The sequence below is a fragment of the Psittacula echo genome (genome assembly GCF_963264785.1).
Source record: "Psittacula echo genome assembly, chromosome: 3".
NCBI classification, from domain to species: domain Eukaryota; kingdom Metazoa; phylum Chordata; class Aves; order Psittaciformes; family Psittacidae; genus Psittacula; species Psittacula echo.
Window position 1 is genome coordinate 112,300,249 of NC_137736.1, and position 20,236 is coordinate 112,320,484.

Below are 20,236 nucleotides of genomic sequence, written 5' to 3' on the forward strand. Positions count from 1 at the left end.
AGGGAACAGAAACAAGCACTGACATCTTGAAATAGTTGCATGATGTCTACACACTCTATTTTTTTTTTTAACTAAGATGAAGAGCACCTTTTCCTCTCAACACATCTAGCAATACAGAGAATCCTTTCTTACCATTCTGCAAAATTTAGAAAGAGAGAAGGCCACTTTTAATTTCCTCCACATTCATGTCAGAGTCGTGAAAAAGCATACTGCAATAGTACAAAAGTACTAGTATAGAAATTTCCACTTTATTTCCATATTGGGAATTACAGAATGCTCACTTGTCCTATTTAAAATGACCTTTTTTTCAGTGAATTCAGCTAACGAAATTTAGGTCATCACAAATTTGTCAGTGGACAAATACGCCTTTGAGACTTTTCTTGATTCAAAGACTTCTCATTGTAACTCTTGATGCCTGTTCTTTCTTTGATAATTTTAAGGTGTGTAACAGTGATGGTGAAAGCCAACAATTAAAAATCCTGGATTTTTGTAGAATACTTAGGTAATTGTCTTTAGAAATAATGGCCACCTTCTTTTCACCTCAGACCGACATTTATCAGTATTCCTGCAGAAAGGATGATATGCAGCACTCCTGGGAACTTTATGTCCCCTCAAACAAAATGCACATACTTTCTTAAAGAATATTTCAGCACTGATATACCACAATAAATCCTCAAAGGTAGTTTGTACTTGTTTTTTTCAACCTAACCAATACTTAATTAAAAGGTCTGCCTCTCTGTACTACCCATAAACACAGACTCAGACTTTATGACCATGACAGACATGTACATGACCACTTTCTTTCTTTCATCCATGCATATACTAATTATCATTTTCTAGTTTCTGACAGAACCTTTCTATGTAAATTACAGAAAACAATAACTCATTTTCTTGTAAGCAACTAGAACACTACGGACAAAACTGTTTGTCACACTTTGCTTTGCTGACTGTCTGGCTATTTCAGCTACAACTTTCCAGTCTGCTTCAGATTTGACTTTTATGGCTATTTTCATGACCCAGGTCTTTGTTAAATTACAAAGAAAATCCTGAAAAGCTTGTAAGTAGCTTTGTTGCTTCTCTCAATAGACACACACATGGAATGAAGACTAAACACTGCTGTTCCTCCCATCTGTTGGTTGTTGCATGTCTCAGGGTTTACCTTGTCATAATGGCGTTTGAAAGATGGCTCTGCTCTGGGATACATGTACTGACAAGTCCCCTGTTAAAATCAACTTGGTGAAGTGCTGTGATAGGTTAGCTGTCCGGACTGGTTCACTGTCTCCATTTCCCTCTGCAAAAAACATCTTTCCCACATAAGTACTATCATGCTGTGACAAAAATCACTTGACTTACTGTTTAGTGAACATGCTGAAACACTAACACACACATTCCAGATTTGACATTATCTGTCACTGTCCTCTGAAACCATTTCTCCTTCTCATACCTGTCCTGAAAAAAGGCACAACAGAACTAGACATAACAGTTCAGTAACACTCTGGTTAATACTATGCTTAAGAGCTTTCTCCTTGGCCCTACATCTGAGATAACACACTTTTAGCTACAGCACCAGACTAAGTTTATGTTCGAGTGATTAGTTACCAAGAACTGAAAACATTTTGCAATTTCTTACATCAGAATGCTTCTGTACAAATCCCTCCTGTTTCCCAAGGGCCACTGCAACATGATGATGGTCATCTAACCGGGTTTCCTAGTAAAGATGAAAATAACAACGTAAACGTATTTTCTTTACTCTGTTTCCAGCAACCACTATAAATGCTTAGAGTATGGTTCAGAATAAAAGCAGAGCATACTATAAAATATGATAAAGTAATTACATTCAAATAGCAATAGTCCTTTTTAGCAGTGTATTTACTATGAAGTATTTTACTTGGTTTTCCATTCATTTACTAGGGTAGAAGACAAAATAAAGACTGCTACCTCAGGTTTGATGAAATCTAACCACTTGTACACATCATGCACATTTCTAGAACTTCCTCAAAAACAGACTATGAAAATTAGATGTCTGATCAAATGCAGCTGAACAATTTGCACAGTTCTAAGGTGCAGTGCTTTGTATTTGTCTAGATGGAAAAATTGCTACATCCAGTTTTTAGTCATGTATTTCCCTCTCCCCTTTCATTTTCTGCATGTCCAAGACTTTAAAGACTGATCAGAACAGAGGATACAATACAGCACATTCAGCAGTACCCTACATCTGAAGTCAGAAGCTCCACCTCATTCACTTCGCATATCCTTTGTGATCTCAACGGAGTTTTTTGCATCTTACAATAAAACATAACAAACTGTGCTCTTCATCTTATCTTTGCTGCTTCAGAGAAATAAATGTAAAGCTAAACCAAATACAAGAGGGAAAGAGACTTCTCCTGGTCCCCACCAGCAGCCAGCAAAAACCTTAAGGCGCGGAGTTAATGAAACATCCTGAAACCACAAAAACCAGCGAATCAGCTTGCTTACCTATTCATCTGGGGATACTGCTGTACCAACTTACACAATAAATCCAACTTCTAAATGGAAATAGATGATTAAACAAGAAAGAGAAAGAGCACAATCATACAAAATTCCTCTGAGGTAGAGTTTGTTTTGTTAAGATTCATTTCCATAAACCAGCAAACATAACTGATCAAAATTTGTTTTGATCTGCACAGAACCAAAGTGTTACCAGAGCTGTTCAAGCTACAGGCACAAGACATATGACCTCATTTCAAAGGCTCAGCAAAGTGATGTGTGTGGGATTCAAATCGTTCTGGATTCGCTCAACAACAGACAGCTTATGCAGAAGCTGTACCTTCCCAGCAAGCAGAACTGATTGCTGTGTGAATCCAGTTGGATTAAATAGTCTTAGAAGTAAAAGTTTTCATTCATATTTATTCCTGGCAATACAACAGGATTAACTTCTCTTACTGAGGCTAAAAGACCGTTATAGTTGCACACCAACAGCAATTACTAAATATGTTTCAAATTGATCCAGGTAACCTCAATCTGAAATTCATATTCTGAAAGTAATGTATTTGCATAGAGACAAAGCAAGCAAATACTTGTTTGAAAAAACACAAACAATTACTTGTGTAGCAGCTATGATGCCAGGTGATTCTTAAAACCCAATGAGGTTTAGGATAAATTAGGTGCTTTCTTTATAAACCGGCTATATCCAAAAATGAGGTAGCGACCCAAATAGAAGGGTCTTATGTCTCATTTAAGATTCTTCTTTAATACAGACTCCAGTGTTATCCAGTCATTCTTCCTGACTAATGGCGCAAAACTAGGACCAATAAGGAAAAAATCATGAGTACTTAATATTTTGCAAATCAGTAATTAGGATTCTTTTTTTCCACATACCAGATCTGCTACAGATACCTATCTTTCACCTTTATTAAAACTAACTAGTACTTCATTCTTGTTGTGGTTTAACCTAGCAGGCCATGAAACACCATAAAGCCTCCCCTCTGGCAGGGCAGTGTAAGAAGCTGGTGTCCTTGACTTGGTACAACAACTAAAATATCGCTGTGTTAGCAACATTATTCTCATCCTAAATCCAAGACACAGCACTGTACCAGCTACTGGGAAGAAAATTAAATCTATCCCAGCCAAAACAATGACAATTCTGTACCAGCTACTGGGAAGAAAATAAAATCTATCCCAGCAAAATCCAGGGCAATTCTGTACGACTATTTTCTTCAAAGGAAGTAAATGGAGCATACAGAATCACCCCAAATCTACATTATTATTATCATCACTCCATCCTAAAATAACAATCTGACACAAATACTGTATCACTTTTGACTGGGCTAGCAAAATTTTTATTACTAAACAAATTCACCTTAATAAAATGAGGAAAGTGCACACTGCCTATGTGAATAAAACATATTAAACACAACATATCTTAAAATTAGATTTATGCTTTTAAATGAAGTTTTACTGTATTTTTTCTTCTCCTTCCAAAAACAGTTGCAGGGAAATCTGCCTAGCAATCTCTAGAGTACTACATGAAAACAAGTGCCTAAAGCTAAACTGATCCAACAAGATCAAACAGCAAGAAACTGTTTCTGAGCTACTGTTGTCTATCCCAGCTCAAAAATACGTGAGGAGTGGAGGAGGGGAAAGACACTTCGAACAAAACTTAGTGAAAAATCCCCTTGGAAAAGGGGTCACAATCAACTGCACAACAAGGTAGCTCATTTGGTGTTAACAATGAAATAACAGAAAATTATTATTTCCATGCTCACAGAAAATTCTCTCTGATATGAACATGCTTTGCTCTTGTGAACAGTTTAGGATGTCTGAACAGTGTCAACTCTGATTTGCTTCAATTCACTGGTACTTCTCTTGAACTTTTAGTATGACAAGTGTAATATGGTAGATCTTTTTCTAGTCTTAATGTTTCTAAGTTGCTTTTTTCACATTGCATAGTACTTTCTAAAGGAAATTTCAGAATTTTTATGTAATTTTAATGGATAAAATCCCTTTTGCTTCCCTCTTCTGTTTTCGGTAAATTATTTTTAAAACTCAAATAAGACAATCCAAAACCATGTGTTAATTGCCTTTTAAACAGCCTTACTCTCTTTGATGACCTCCTATCATAAAGATATAGGAAGATCTGAAAAGTGAGGTAATTAGATTTTTTTATTTGCTAAAAAATGTTCACTCAAGCAAACACAGCACAGCAGGGAACACAAGGAAAACACTATACCAGTAATATGGAGTCTTACAGGTGATTCTCACAGATTTCTCTTGGTGACTCTTCAGATTTCTCAAAAATCAGTAAATTACTGTTTTCAGTTAACAAGCTGTTTCAAGAGCTAATGATGAAATAAAAAAGGACCTTTGTCTTTGATGGGCACAAAACTAAAAGAAACTTGGAAGAAGATGAAAAAAGGAAAGTGATGCTTAATTTTAAGTTGGGGATTGGTAACTGAAAAACTAATTATTTTTTTCCAATTTCAGTTTAATAACTGTTGATAAATTAAACTATATTCCAGTTGAGCCTGTATTAAATGAAACTTGATAATAAATCCATTCTTTGTAACACTGCAAACTGCCTTGTAATAAGGCTGCACTCTTGGGAAGCAGAAGGGCAAGCATGGAAGAGGAGACATTCCTCAGACAAAAATTAAATTAAACTTCTAGCAGTAATTACAAAGTAATAAGGAAAAATCAAATAATTATAAAGCATCTGAGTAATGCAAGGAGCTATCTACATCATCATCTTCAGGCTATTTTAGTCAACCAGACACAGGCATGTCATCAAAGACCAAAATTAGGATTTCTAGAACTCAACTGATAGAAGTAGATGTTTCCTTGACAATGGCATACTGTTAGCAGCAATACAGAAAGTGTTCTACTAAATTGTGTGTCACAGTCTCCCAATTTGCCAGTCTGTAATTCCCCATTAGCAAATTTCATGACATACTCAATTCCTAGACAGTACGGCAATATTAGTAAAAGGGCTGATTTAATATGGGTAGGCTTTTAAAATAGCATAAAACCAGATTTGGCTAAGAAATACAAGAAGAAATGAACTGTGAACACGCCAACTAATGCCGTAAGTTAAATGTTATTGGTATATTAATTCTTTTTTACTACATGCATATCATACACGTAGATTGAATCCTACACAGAACAAGCATACGGCAGAAATTTGTCATTTAGACAAGCTCTACTGGAACTGTTGTCTCCAATAATGTAGATATTTTCAAAGTATAAACAGGTATTGTAAACTACTCTTACTGAAAAATGCACCTGACTACATACCAGCAGCACAAACTTATAGCAGACTGAAACAAGGTGCCCTTTACAGATAATTTTAAGTCAATGTCTTTTGCATTTTAACCTTTTTTTTAAGCAGCTGGATGAAAATGCCTCTGGGATGTAGAGAAATGGTATCATGATTTATTAAATTTTTTAAGCTTGGGTTTTTAGGGTAATTAAGTAATTTGAGGTCATTGTATAGAATCACAGAATCATAAGGTTGGAAAAGAGTCTCAAGATCATCAAGTATAACCACTAACCAACACTATAGAGTCCACCACTAAAACATTAATCCTATTAGTTCTTTATCTCTCTAACCTTTAAACTAAATTAGATGCTATTGATCATTTCCTACCGAATTTAACAGGATAGATGCTTAGGTGATAAGTCTTAGTAACTTTTAAGAATAAAAAAAACCCCCAAAAAACCAAAAAAACAAACCCAATGTTCTGATAGAAAGCTGAGCCCAAACCAATGTTCCAGTTAAGCAAAGACAAGATTTTTGCATCTCTCCATTTCCACAGACAGCAGCTAACCAGCACACTCTAACTTCATGCCCACAAAAGCACATTTCTACCAGTTTGTATGGACAAGTAGCAAGAAACCCAAAGGAGTTGAAGACACTTCCTCCATTTCAAACATTTAACATAAACACTAACTAATGGGGTTAGTTACTCACTAGTCCCATTCTAGACCAACTGTTGAAGAACTTGAAAATCTTAGACACTGTTCACAAATCAGGTCTGCACATGCTTCAGTGAATTTCCTGAACTCCCTAGGATGAATTTCTTTGAGTGCAAGAAGTATACTTGAGGAACAGAAAAAGAAAAAGCCATGTGGAAAAAGAGAATCTATGGATTATGGAAGGAGGGGCTGGCCACTTGGGAGGAATACAGGACAGTTGTTAGAGGATGTAGGGAGGCAATTAGGACCGCTAAGGCCTCCTTGGAACTTAATCTTGCAAGTCAGGTTAAGGACAATAGAAAGGGCTTCTTCAAATACATAGCGGATAAAACTAACACGAGAGGCAATATAGGCCCACTGCTGAATGAGGTGGGTGCCCTGGAGACAGAGGATCTAAAGAAGGCAGAGGTGCTGAATGCCTTCTTTGCCTCTGTCTTTACTCCTGCAGACTCTCCCCGGGGGCCCCAGATTCCTATAGCCCCAGAAGGAGTCAGGATAAAGGAGGAGTTTGCTTTGGTAGATGAGGATTGGGTTAGGGATCAGTTAAGCAATCTGGACATCTATAAATCGATGGGTCCGGATGGAATACACCCATGGGTGCTGAGGGAGCTGGCGGAGGTCATTGCTAGGCCACTCTCCATCATCTTTGGTAAGTCGTGGGAAACAGGAGAGGTGCCTGAGGATTGGAGGATGGCAAATGTCACGCCAGTCTATAAGAAGGGCAAGAAGGAGGACCCGGGTAATTATAGACCAGTCAGCCTTATCTACATCCCTGGAAAGGTGATGGAACAACTTATTCTTGACACCATCTCTAGACATATCAAGGATGAGGGGGTCTTTAAGAGTAGCCAACATGGTTTTACCAAGGGGAAGTCATGTTTGACCAACCTTATAGCCTTCTATGAGGAAGTAACTAGGTGGATGGATGATGGCAGAGCAGTAGATGTGTTTTTTCTTGATTTCAGTAAAGCATTTGATACTGTCTCCCACAGCATCCTCATAGATAAGCTAAGGAAATGTGGGCTTGATGATCAGGTAGTGAGGTGGATAAAGAACTGGTTGAAAGGAAGAAGGCAGAGAGTTGTGGTCAGTGGGGCAGAATCTAGCTGGAGGTCTGTGACTAGTGGAGTGCCTCAGGGGTCGGTGCTGGGACCAGTGCTGTTTAATATTTTCATCAGCGACCTGGATGAGGGAACTGAATGTACCCTCAGCAAGTTTGCTGATGACACTAAACTGGGAGGAGTGGCTGACACACCAGAAAACTGTGTTGCCATTCAGCAAGACCTGGACAGGCTGGAGAGTTGGGCGGGGAGAAACTTGATGAAATTCAACAAGGGCAAGTGTAGAGTCCTGCATCTGGGGAGGAACAACCCCATGTACCAGTACAGGTTGGGGGTTGACCTGCTGGAAAGTAGTGAGGGGGAAAGGGACCTGGGGGTCCTGGTGGATAGGAGGATGACCATGAGCCAGCAATGTGCCCTTGTGGCCAAGAAGGCCAATGGCATCCTAGGGTGTATTAGAAAGGGTGTGGTTCGTAGGTCAAGAGGGGTTCTCCTCCCCCTCCACTCTGCCTTGGTGAGACCGCATCTGGAATATTGTGTCCAGTTCTGGGCCCCTCAGTTCAAAAAGGACAGGGAATTGCTTGAAAGAGTCCAGCGCAGAGCCACAAAGATGATGAAGGGAGTGGAACATCTCCCTTATGAGGAGAGGCTGAGGGAGCTGGGTCTCTTTAGCTTGGAGAAGAGGAGACTGAGGGGTGACCTCATCAATGTTTACAAATATGTAAAAGGTGAGTGTCAGGATGATGGAGCTAGGGTTTTTTCAGTGATGTCCAGTGATAGGACAAGCGGCAATGGGTGTAAAATGGAGCATAAGAGGTTCCATGTGAACATCAGGAAAAACTTCTTTACTGTGAGAGTGACAGAGCACTGGAACAGGTTGCCCAGGGGGGTTGTGGAGTCTCCTACGTTGTAGATATTCAAGGCCCGCCTGGACAAGTTCCTGTGTGAGGTACTCTAGGTTGCCCTGCCCTTGCAGGGGGGTTGGACTAGATGATCTTTTGAGGTCCCTTCCAACCCTTGGGATTCTGTGATTCTGTGATTATGACAAACATCATAATCTGGGGTGGTTTTGCAACCATCAAAAATATTAAAAAATGCTGTGGATTTCTATCCCGAGTTTTGATTGCTGCATGTTCAACGTGGTTATACAGAACAAAGGTGTCAAGTTGCAATAAAAAAAAAAAGTGGAAAAAAAAAGTGTGATGCAACCATATGGGTGTTGAGACTGTTTCCCATTATTGAAAAAATAAATTTGAATGTTTCTTACTTCAAATGTCCACTCTTCTTCTTCATCTCCATCCAGAAGCATTTTTGTCTCCTTATACACCTTCCCTATTTCCAGTTGCAGTGGGGACACATTAAATTCAATTCTTTGCAGGTTAAAGCCAATTCCTACTCCAATAGCCTTTAAGAAGCTTTCCTTCAAGGCCTAGAACACAGAATAAATGTATTTTATTCATACTGGCTGTTCTCAAACTGTTTTAGTTCTGAGCAGCACTAAAGACCAAATAAATTTAAGACTTATACTACTGCAAATGTGAGGGTAGAATGATGCAACTACCAAAAGAAAAACTTACCAGTGTTATTAATGCTTTGCTGCATTATAATTAGTATGGAAGCAAAATTACCAAGTGGTACACACAGATATGAACCCTTTACCTTGCTCTGGGTTTGTGTTTAAAACTGTAGTCATATATCTTTCTAGAAAACTCAGCTGTACTATCATTCTCAAAGTTATTATAACATTAAAAAAAAAGAAATCACTAAAATATAAAATAGCATCTCCAAAAAACCAAGACACTATAAAAAGTATACAATTTTACTATAATAAAAACAGTAACAAAACATCAAAAGAGAACATGCAGGTTTAGCATTACAGTCTTTAAATAGAGAAAAAGAAACACTACCCAGTGCCGATGAAACATATCCAGCTGCATCCATTCACTACTCATAGACTTGATTACACTCCACTCTGTTTCAGTAAACTGTCTCTTCATGATGTGAAAGAAATTTGGAATTGAGCTACTACCTGTAAATTTTTCAGAGATACGTTTACATAAATTTTGTTTACAGAAATTTTAACAAGACTAATAACTAAAAGCAAATTAATTACCTCATATTATTGCTCTAAAAAAAACTCAGAAGAAAAAACATTAAGAATAATCTGAATTTATATAGCCTCAAAGCTGTGATTCTGATGATTGTTCAGGACACTATAAAAAAAAACCAAACACTCCCATAACAGAATTACTGCATTAAAGTGTGAAATGAAAGTAAAAATTGTTATGTATTTTCAGCATTCTCTAAAAAACTAAGTATTTAACCAGTACCAATAATGTATTAGAAAATCGTATTCAGCTATAAAATCAGCATATACAGTCTTTGACATCTGATAGCTTGATCTAGTAAAATTTTATAAAACAGCATGCTGTTTGTCAGAATTCATCAAGCTATTCTGTCTCCTGCCTTTGGATGCTGAGAAACATAAGAAACTTTCTTAAGCACATGTAGAATACAATATCCCACATTTATCACATGATATTAAGTCTTTTGGATTATTCTGCAAGAAAAATGGGGGTAGGGAGATGCCCATAATTACAGTAAGAAATATATCAAGGAAAACAAACAATCATGAAACACCAAACCTTCAAATCCTTGGATTAAATTTAAGCCTCCTCTAAAACCAAGCACGGCTGTGTGGCACTGCAACAGCTCTTCAGGGGCTACACCACTAGTCTAAATTTACTTTGCAGAAGACACGACAGACTGTGTGGTTATATTGATGCATGGTATTACTACAATATACTGGAACCTATGGACCTTGTTACATGCATGGCTAATCACCCACGGCCTATATCATTAATCAGCATACCATGCAATATGCCCAATAGGGTTTACAGCTGGCTAAACAGACAGTGGCAGAAAGCCATCTATTTGCTTTAGTAGGAATAATAAAAATCTGGATAGAGACAATTCGACATATTGAGACAAAATTTTTCATAGGTTATGCAATGTTCTTATTAAAATGTTGGGTGTATTCAATCCAAAACATAGTCTCCCCTTCCAATACCACATTACTCTTAAGAACCCACCATTAAGCAACTGCTTAACGAAGATGCAGATTTTAACCCTAGCTCCACTGCTGATTCTGTGAGGGACTATGGGCAAGGAACTTTCCCTCTTCACATTAATGTTCCCCATCTTAAAACAAGGATAAGGGTATTAACTCTTCTCTACAATGTGGTTGTCTTCTACAGATACCTAAGTACTATATAAAAAACAGGCATTTGCAGCGGTAGTAATTGATCTGATCAAACTAATGTCACACTAAAGCACACATTCAGGTTTTTCTGACAATTTCTGTATCACACTGCAAAGTAAAACCTGGCATACACAGTACACATGACATAGCAGTGACATTTCAGAGATGCCACTCATTTCATCTATAGACTAAAGTGAAGAAAATGTCTTAAGACAGGTATTTTGTTGACAGTTGCAGTAGCCAGCTAACGGAATGATCCAGAACAATCTAAGGAGATAACTAACCTTACTCGCTGAAGAAAATGATGATGCTAAAAAAGAAAAGCAACCACAATGTCAAGCATGTTTTGATAGATTACAAAGGCAAACAAAATATCCATCTGCTTACACAATCCAACTTCCCTGAAGCAATGAAAAATAACAAAAAGAAATTATTCAACTTGGAGAAGGGTCACTGTCTTTCATCTCTGAGTTTATATGGCCAGTTTTATGAAAAAGTAACTATGCTGAGACCTGCTCCAAACAACTCACTTCCTTATTTTTTTCTTTCTCAAGTATTTAAGACAGCAGTGGTGAGCCACCAGCCTCTCCAAGCGCTTCAAACTATAGAACATTTAAGAATGTCCTAATGTACCTTTTCTCCTCCATTACTTTCTGAGTTCTCCTCTTTCAACAACCCAAAGACGACTATCCAAACTACGTGACTTTCAGCATTTAGAGGCTCTTGCATTATCAGCCCTTCTGCCATCCAAGCCTTATCACACATAGTGAATACACTCAATACTTAAAACTGTTTAGTATACCAAATGTATATTCAAAACCATTCTACCTTTTCACTCCTTATTTACCCCTTTTTGTCCTAGGTTTATTCAACTGTCCAGCTACCCTCCTTGATACTTAATGTTCAGATTTGCACAGGACTTTCCCCTGCGCTCCAGCCATCCGTTACATCCCTCCTCTGAAAAACTCCAGAAATGCCCTCCCCTCTCATTTTCTTCTTAATACAGCACAGTTGCTTCTCTCTGAGGAATGGATTGGAGGAGCCAGGACTACTACTCTTCACAAATTTCAAGCAGTACAGCAGCCTGCCTGGTCCATTTCCTCATACTTGCTTCAGTATCAAAGACAGATTCACAGAATCATGAAAAAATTAGGTTGGAAAGGATGTCTGGAGATGACCTGGTCCAACCTTCTGTTGAAATCAGAGCCTTAAGTCAGGTTACCCAGGGGCCTGTCAAGCAGAGATTTCACCCCTTCTCTGGGCAACTTACTGCAGTGTTTTGTTGTTCTCACAGTGAGAAATTGTTCTAATGTGGATTATGCACAATATAGTCTACAGATGATCATTTGAGGCACAAGGCAAGACCAGGGTCCTTCACTGGACAACAACTTCCTATTCTGATGATAACTTTCAAAGACCTTTTTAACAATTTTTCCTCTTGTTTATTGCCTACTCTGTAAAATTTAAGCAAAGAAAGAAAAAATATGCCTTAATATTTTAATGATTTTTGTGAAGCCACAATGTTTTCTACAAGGAACATAAAAGATCATGTAACAGAATACAGAAGAAACTGGAATGCAACTTGGAATTCTGATAGGAAATAAAGGCAAGAAAAAGAAGTATTTATAAGGGTTATAAACCAGACAAATTATTCTTAAAAAGGACTTTTAAAAGATGTTTCAGACAATCTTTCCCAAGACTTGCAAAGTATTCATCACAAAAATGACAAAACATGATAAACATAGACATGTTTTGGCTTTACCTTCAGACTTTTGTTAACTAACTAAAAATGAACTTATTATCAGCACTTCACAGTTCACAGTGTTACAGTTTCTTCTTCTCTACAAGATGATACCAATTTTCTTAGAGAAATTTGGCTGCAGTGTACATGTATGTATTTATGCAAGTGGAGTTCTGGTACATAAATGCTCTAAGAGCAAATTCAAAGAAAATTCTCTAAAAAAAAGAAGAAAATAATTATAAACAGGATAAGCATGATAAAAATTATTTAATTAAAAACATGAGAAAAAGATTCTCTGAAGGAACAAATCCTTTTACTCTCATAAACACACACAATTCAAATACTTCCAGAAATACTTTGTCTTTACATTGTCAATGATCAATGATAAAGCCAGGAACTCACTGAAACTTACACAATTGTACTACTGCTTCTTATTTAACTCACAATGGTAAAGAAAAAAGATTCCTTTAAGCTATGCCTATGCAGGTTGTAGAAAACTGCACATCTGATCTGTCTGTGCTTCTGAACATCTACACACTAACAAGCTCCAGAGCAGATGCCACACAGCTGGGTACACACAGTACCAATCCAGCACTCCTTTCCCAATGTTTAGGGTTATTCCAAGAAACATTTAAATACTGAGCCAAAAAATTAGCAGGGGATACAACTATGTGGTAAAATTTAATTGAAACGCTCAAAACTGCGTTTCAAATATTCCTTCTTGTAAACCATTTTACAACTTCCGAAAAATCAGAATTTATTTTTAATTCTGATAAATCCAATACACTTACAGTAATCTTGCCCATCTCAGTGGCAAAGTGAGATTCCTGTAACACAATGTGTGCACTTCAGAAAAAAATATATTTATGTATGCAAATTACTCATTTAAATTGGTGAGCACCAGGAAATTGCACAATATTTATCTGACTGAGCACCTGACTAGGTAGGGGGCTCATCACTGAAATGGAATAAATTAAGTTTTGTGATTTTAGGAATACATAAGAGATAAGACATGCTTTCATATGAGATTTCAAAAATAAGCAGAGTTGGTAGCACAGAAAAACAGGAGGCTTGTTCCACAAATGGCTTATGATTAATGTGAAAAGATACATATCCCCAATAACTATTAAAACTCTTTGAAATAACAGTCACTCACCTTTTTCTTCTTTTTTTTAGAGAATAAAAATTGTGATGGGAGTAGATGAATGAAAATATTGGATAAACTGTTTTAAAAAAAATGGTGTTTAATTAATCGTTTAGATTCTCTAGTGAATTAAGATAGTGCATTTCAGCACACAATAAAAAACAAGTCAATGGCATGGAAGTTATTAAAGTGGCAAAGGGTGGGAGGGAAGGGATGAGATTTTTTTAATTAAACATGAAATCAAACTTGCCTGGGTTGAGGGGATTAAAGAAAATAAGCTCCACGGTGACAGAGTTTTCCTGCTTTTGATACAGGGGGCTTGATATAAGAAACGCTAGTGCCTGGAAAATACAGAGGTAAAGTACTTTTTTGCTTAACTTAAGTTGCAGAAAGAAAACTACGGTATAAGTCTGGAATTTAGGGGCCCCACTAAACATGAGTTAATTGTTTCACACTAGCCTTCTACAGTATAACATTTCACACCATCCTTCTACTTACCAGTTAGTTCAAAGACAGAGCCTCCCAAACATCTGCTAGCTTGGGATACTCGTTGCCTGCCCATCCTGCAATAAATTTTGCAGGAAGGTCACCCTGTTCTACATCTTTGCTAGTTAACAGAAGAATTACAGATATGGCTCGTTTCAGCTAATTGTGTAACCACTGGGGCGTCCAACTGTGCCAAGGGTGAAAAGTTTTAAGAAGAGGAAGACTCGTTTCCTTCATCTTGAAGACCCCTACTCACAAGACGAAGGCTCATTTACTTCATCCTGAGACCCTCGCCCATGACCACAGGGAGGCACTGCACATGCGCAAAGGACCTTTTAGCTCATTCTAATACGAAGCGGGGATAGATCATGAATATGTATAGGCGTGTAACTTTAGAGGATAAATGTAGCGGGAAAGGACACTGAGGTGTGCATACTTTGGAGGAGCGATCCCTATGCACCTCAGCGCTGAATAAAAGCATACCTACTTTACAACTTTAACCAGTTGTGGAGTCTCTCTGTGTATCACTTTCAAAATTGTTGTATTAACTACTGTAAGTATTCTGTCAAAAATCTAATATCTCTTTTAGTAATTACCCTCTTAATAGCTTAAAAATATGATTTTCATTTAGTATAGAAGCCTAATCATAAAGATGTTTTTTTAATAAAGGCTCTTTTCCTTTTCAGAAATGCATATATCTGTTCAGTCATCAACCAAATAACTTCATTATAAACCTTATGAAAATCTAAGTTAACAACTACGAATTTTTAATGTGGCAATTCCTGCCACTGTAAACTTTAAAATTACTTCCAATGCTTTGTATAGATACTTCTTACTTGCATATGCCACTTAAATTTCCTAACTTACAGTTAATATACTGTTCAAAATGTATACAGCTTCTTTTAAAGAGAAACTGGGAAACTAACTTTAATTCTTTTTAATATTCACCAGAACTATATTGCCCTTTCTCTCACTGGAAAATACATTTTCATTTCTGTATGTTTTTATAGTTCACTCCTCACCTTTACACAAACTTATGCATTCTTTCTTCTTGCATTTGTTCACAATAGATAATATTTTGGAAGCATTTCTCTAGTCTACTGTAAACTCCACACTTGTAAATATTTTGTTACAGAGCATGACATGCTTTAAATATTGGAAGCAGTTTCTGTTTTTACATTGGACCATCTTGCTGAAAAGCAAGACAGTCAACTAGAAAACTCTAGTAAATTTAACCAAAATGTACTGCAGCTTCTTTTCATAACATCCAATTAACTGACAACAATTTGTCCCAGTATCTGACTGCCTAACAAATACAAACCTGTATGTTCATTTGCATTAGAACAAAATTGACCGGATGGTTTAGCTGTTCAATGGCCTAACTTTAAAAGTCCTTTTTTTCCTAGAATATGCAGAGCTCTGCCTCCTTCCCATAACACTCAGTAACTTGCTTCTTATGATATAGCAGCCATAGAGTAAAGGCATCCAGCAAATCTCTGATCAGTTAGTGTATAAATTAGTTTGATATTCACAAGGTAGAGGTTTTGTCCTTGAGACCAGGATATATTTTCATTGATTATTCTTTAATATACAGACACCTATGCCTCACACCCCATCACATCATAATGCAGATTTGAAATCAGAGCAGTTCACAGAAAAAAATACATGTAAAATTAACACAGTTGTGAAGGCAATTGATTTCTTACCTATATAGTGGTACTATTCCCTGCTAATACCTTTATACTGGTGTTTTGTTTACAGTGTTACAAACATCAGGTCAATCATAAGTCAACTTTGGTAATACAATGTGTACTTAACAAAGGTAGTAATTTTCCTGTTGTACCTGAAGTTATCAAAACCATTATATACCTGCGCAAATATAGCGAGAACAGTAGATGACTAACCTTCCTCACTTAAATTTTTACCAGTTTTACAGTGTACAAATTGTTTTGGTCAGTTACAAACTAACAAGTTTATATAGTGACATACATCCAAAACTATGGATATGAAAAGCTAAAAGCTACTACTGGCAGTTCATTGATCAGCTAAGCCCCTGGAAAAACAGAAACCCAAATCCCAGAATGTCAACAGATTCCGACTGCTTGAACTGCATAAAAGAAGCAGGTCAGTCATCAAGAACTAATACCTAATCAATATATATCAATTTACTTTCAGATGGCAAATTGGTGAAGCAACAATGTGAAATGTGCTACTGAAGCAAAATGAGCTACTGAAGTATGACAGATCAAACTACTTAATGATGTGAAACATGGGCTAGCTATAAATCCTGCAAACTAACAAACTGTACAGGATTAATATGTTTTGAGTCCCGGACTCTTGGGCTGACAGTCCTTTTGGTGTAGGACACAAGCCATATTTTACAGTGTTTTACTATCTCTAAGGGAAACCAAGGTAAACAGATACAGAGAAAACATTTTTTCTGCAACAGATGCCCAAATCCTAACTGTTTATTAATACCAATGAACCCTTGTCCAGATGTTTAGAAACCAACAAGACAAATAGTTACCTAGATAAATTACTATCTTAGAAGAAACAGACAGAACAGAGCATGTTTTTTAAAACTATTATCTCGCACAGCTTTAGTGTGAATTAAATATTGGATTTTCATTCTGTGCCCCCTCCACTTCCGGCCAGCATCCCGCAATTCTTCCAACATCCATCCTTGCCATTTAACGACTGATGATATGTTTTACCTTGGCATACCTCAGAGAAGTAGCATTAACTTTAAAGTGTCAGAAAATGTTGAGCAATTTGTTGAATTGCTCAAGATTTCCCAGACTGTAAAAATGTAAAAGTCATAAAGAGACTAACATAATTTGATAATGTTTGATATTTAATCTGCAGTTAGAATTGCTAAATCTCTGTAATACTAGAGAAACTGCTAAGATTTCAATCACATTACTGTGATTTGGTCCAACAGCAATGACGCATAGTTATGCAACCTGCCCCAATAGTCAATGTTAAACAAAAGAAAGTAAAGAATCAGAATGGATTACACAGCTCTACCTCCAAAACTGCATTAGAGAAATAACAATTTTGACGAAGAAAAGTCACAAGCTATTAACTGGATACCTCACACCTGATCAATTTTTCAGACAGACAGTATTATGGTCTGAAATAGATACTTGCTTTTTGTCAGTGTTCTGAATCTAAAAAAAAAGTCAGATCTTCTCAAATTTTGTTCAGAATCCAGCACACTTTTATATGTTCTATCTCAAACATTTAACTGTAATATAACTTGCCACTGAAGAACTTACTGACATAATTACACCTACATGCAAGGGCATGGTTTGAGCTTGCTTTAGAGAAAAAACATATTTAAAATACATGGAGTCTTAATCACTAAGAAGATTCAGGAACCTCGAGTCCTTTTGATGAAACGTACTTAGTTATAACTAAACAGTAATAGCAAAAATTTAATAAGCAGTAATAAAATCAGAAACCCCTTCTTGTCTACATGAATGGCTATACCTTCTACTTGCTTAAGCTCTTTCCAAGACATTGTATGACCACAGCTAGCAGAGCTTAAAGCAGCCACAGCATTTCAATAAACAGGTAAATTACCTCATGGAAATGGCATTTTAATCAGTTTTCCGTTACAGAATATATGAAACAGTTAAAGCATGCCATTTTGTCAGAGCAGCAGGAACTCCAGTTCCTTTCAACATTCATTGAGGTTACAATGCATCACACTAAAAATAAACACAAAACTCCAAAATCTAAATAAATATCAAAAAAGATTCTCTTTTATAAAGCCATTATGGTTGTGAGTTGTGAGGACACAACTACAAATGTTAAAAAAAAGAGAAGTCAAAAAAGTCAAACATGCTCAGATCTCTTCAAAGGTAACAGCCATTTAGGAACATAACATGTTTTAATGTAGCTAAATGATCTCCTGTTGCTCTTTAAAATTACAACAAAAACCTCAAGATGAAATAAATTACTAGAGGACCTTTCCACACAGAAATATTATATTGACTGACACCTCCGACAATTAATCCTTTGCTTAAAAATAAATATTTTAAAGAAAATCTACCATTTCATATCATCTACTATTCCCAGAAAAAAGACAAGCAAAAACTCATTACTATGAGGATGACCACTCAATGTCAAAACTGGATCACTTCATTAACTTTGTTCAATTAACTCTCACACTATACAACACGTGTGTGTGCAAATACATGTGTATATATACACGTGATCTGCGTGTATATATATGCACACATATATTCAGTGTTGCTGTTAGATGCATAGTCAGAAATTCCAGCAGAATGGGGATGACGCCCAGCTTCTACCTTTGTATTGAATCAGATACACTGCAAAATAACATTATCCTCATGGTATCACTAACGCTTGCTACTGAACAATAAAAGTATTAAGATAATAGGAGGAGGAAAGGGTAGGTACTTTAGTTAAAATGCGATTACATGAGAGTATTCCTATCTCTAAAGAAACTAGGACCATTGCAGAACCTGGGGTGCATAGGGATCTGCTTGGCACTTGGTATACAATGTTATATTGGACAAAAAAGGGGAGGGAGGGGGAGCAGAGAAATGCCAGTGCTCAGTAACTAGGTAATCTTTACCTTCCACATGAATTTGACCACATGATTCACACTTCCTAACACCTCCTTGCTTTGACTAATGCAAATTCCCCACCCTCTTTCCCCTTCCAGAAAGCTATGTGACCTTAGAAAACACAAGCTGAGATGGTTTCTCTGAAAGAGTCCAATGATAGATCTCTCTTCTAAATTAGGTGTTTGGTGTGGAACTGGTCCTCAGTATTGAGACACACACTCTGGGACTATGTTGTTCCACATCATGATATCCTACTGCAGTAATGAAGCCACTGAACAACTGAGCTCCTTGTGATGGCCAAAGTCAGGACACTGTGCAGAAGTCTGTCCCCGAATATGAATCTCACAGCCAGATGCAGTAAAAATGTCCCTTATTTTCACACTTAAAACATCCCCACTTCCATGTACAGACTGCCCTTCCTTTCCCCTTCAAAATGAAGTCCAAAAAACTCTGCAAGATGACATAAGTATCACTGTCCTATGTAATAACAGTAACCATGTAAAAACATGCTTTATAAAAACCCTTGTAAAGCCATTTGTTTGGCTTGTCATCAGCTGAAAGACCCACAGAGAAGAGACAGAGGTCAGGTAGTCATTCAGCATGTTGTCCTCACACATCCTTCCCCCATCGACACAAGTCAATCGTTGCATAGCTTCAGACCAGCCACTGCAAAAACTTTTAGCCAGCTAACAGGATATATAAGAAGAAATGCCAGAGGAAGATTAACATATTGTAACTGACAAAAGCAAAGCATTGCCCGTAACTGAAAAACTGATGAACTTTAATTGTCCATTCACCTGTATCAGTTATATCTGCTTTTGTAGACACCATCTCCAAGTGTTTGCTATGTTTTTACTATGTTCTATTAAATAGGGTTTTGCTAGGAAGAAAATCTATGTATTCAGTAGAAATCCCAACAATTTTAAGGGGCAGGAAAACTATACAGGCCATAGAACAATATTTTAATGCACTAGAAGACTGGATTTTTCATCAAAATGCACCACAACACATAACTCCTAAAAATTAAAGCACCAACCAGATGTAAGGCAAAAACCCAGCTACTTATAGAAGTAGCTGAAGTCTCCTGGTACTAAAATTTCCTGAAAACCTGACATCACAACCTCACCTTAAGTGAGGAAAATATGAAAATCCCTTCTTAAAAATCAGAATTTTTCTTTGAAAGGAAATGCATCAGGGAAATCCAGTTGAGGGGAGGGGGGATTTTTGTTTGTTTTGGTTTGGGTTTTTTTAGGGTTTTTCTTTATTTTTGTTTCTGAGGGGAGATGTTAAATAGTTAATGCATATATCTACCACTTCAAAAGGCAGACTAAAAATCTGCAGCTCTCTAAAACACTGCCTTCCAACCTCAAAACTAATAAGAGCTCCAAACTGTAATTCTTGCACAGACAACATCCAAACAAGCTTTTGACAACACAGAGTAAAGACAGCTTCTATTTTCCAGCTTTTGCAACAACTCTATCTGTACAGCTGAAG

At 37.0% G+C, this 20,236-nt stretch overlaps 1 protein-coding gene across 8 annotated transcripts in view; it reads right to left on the reverse strand.

The window, feature by feature from the left end:
• Positions 1 to 20,236, reverse strand: part of AASDHPPT (aminoadipate-semialdehyde dehydrogenase-phosphopantetheinyl transferase) — a 31,641-nt gene that overhangs the window by 2,480 nt on the left and 8,925 nt on the right. For 6 of the 8 annotated variants that reach the window (XM_080612521.1, XM_080612523.1, XM_080612520.1 and 3 more), the window contains exons 3-5: positions 9,419 to 9,540; positions 8,779 to 8,940; positions 1,631 to 1,708 (exon numbers count right to left, since the gene is read on the reverse strand). In XM_080612521.1, coding sequence (XP_080468647.1) covers positions 1,631 to 1,708; positions 8,779 to 8,940; positions 9,419 to 9,540 — 362 coding nt within the window. Of the gene's footprint in view, positions 1 to 1,159; positions 1,305 to 1,630; positions 1,709 to 8,778; positions 8,941 to 9,418; positions 9,541 to 20,236 lie in introns of all 8 variants that reach the window. The other 2 variants (XR_013956377.1, XM_080612522.1) reach the window with 2 other exon arrangements.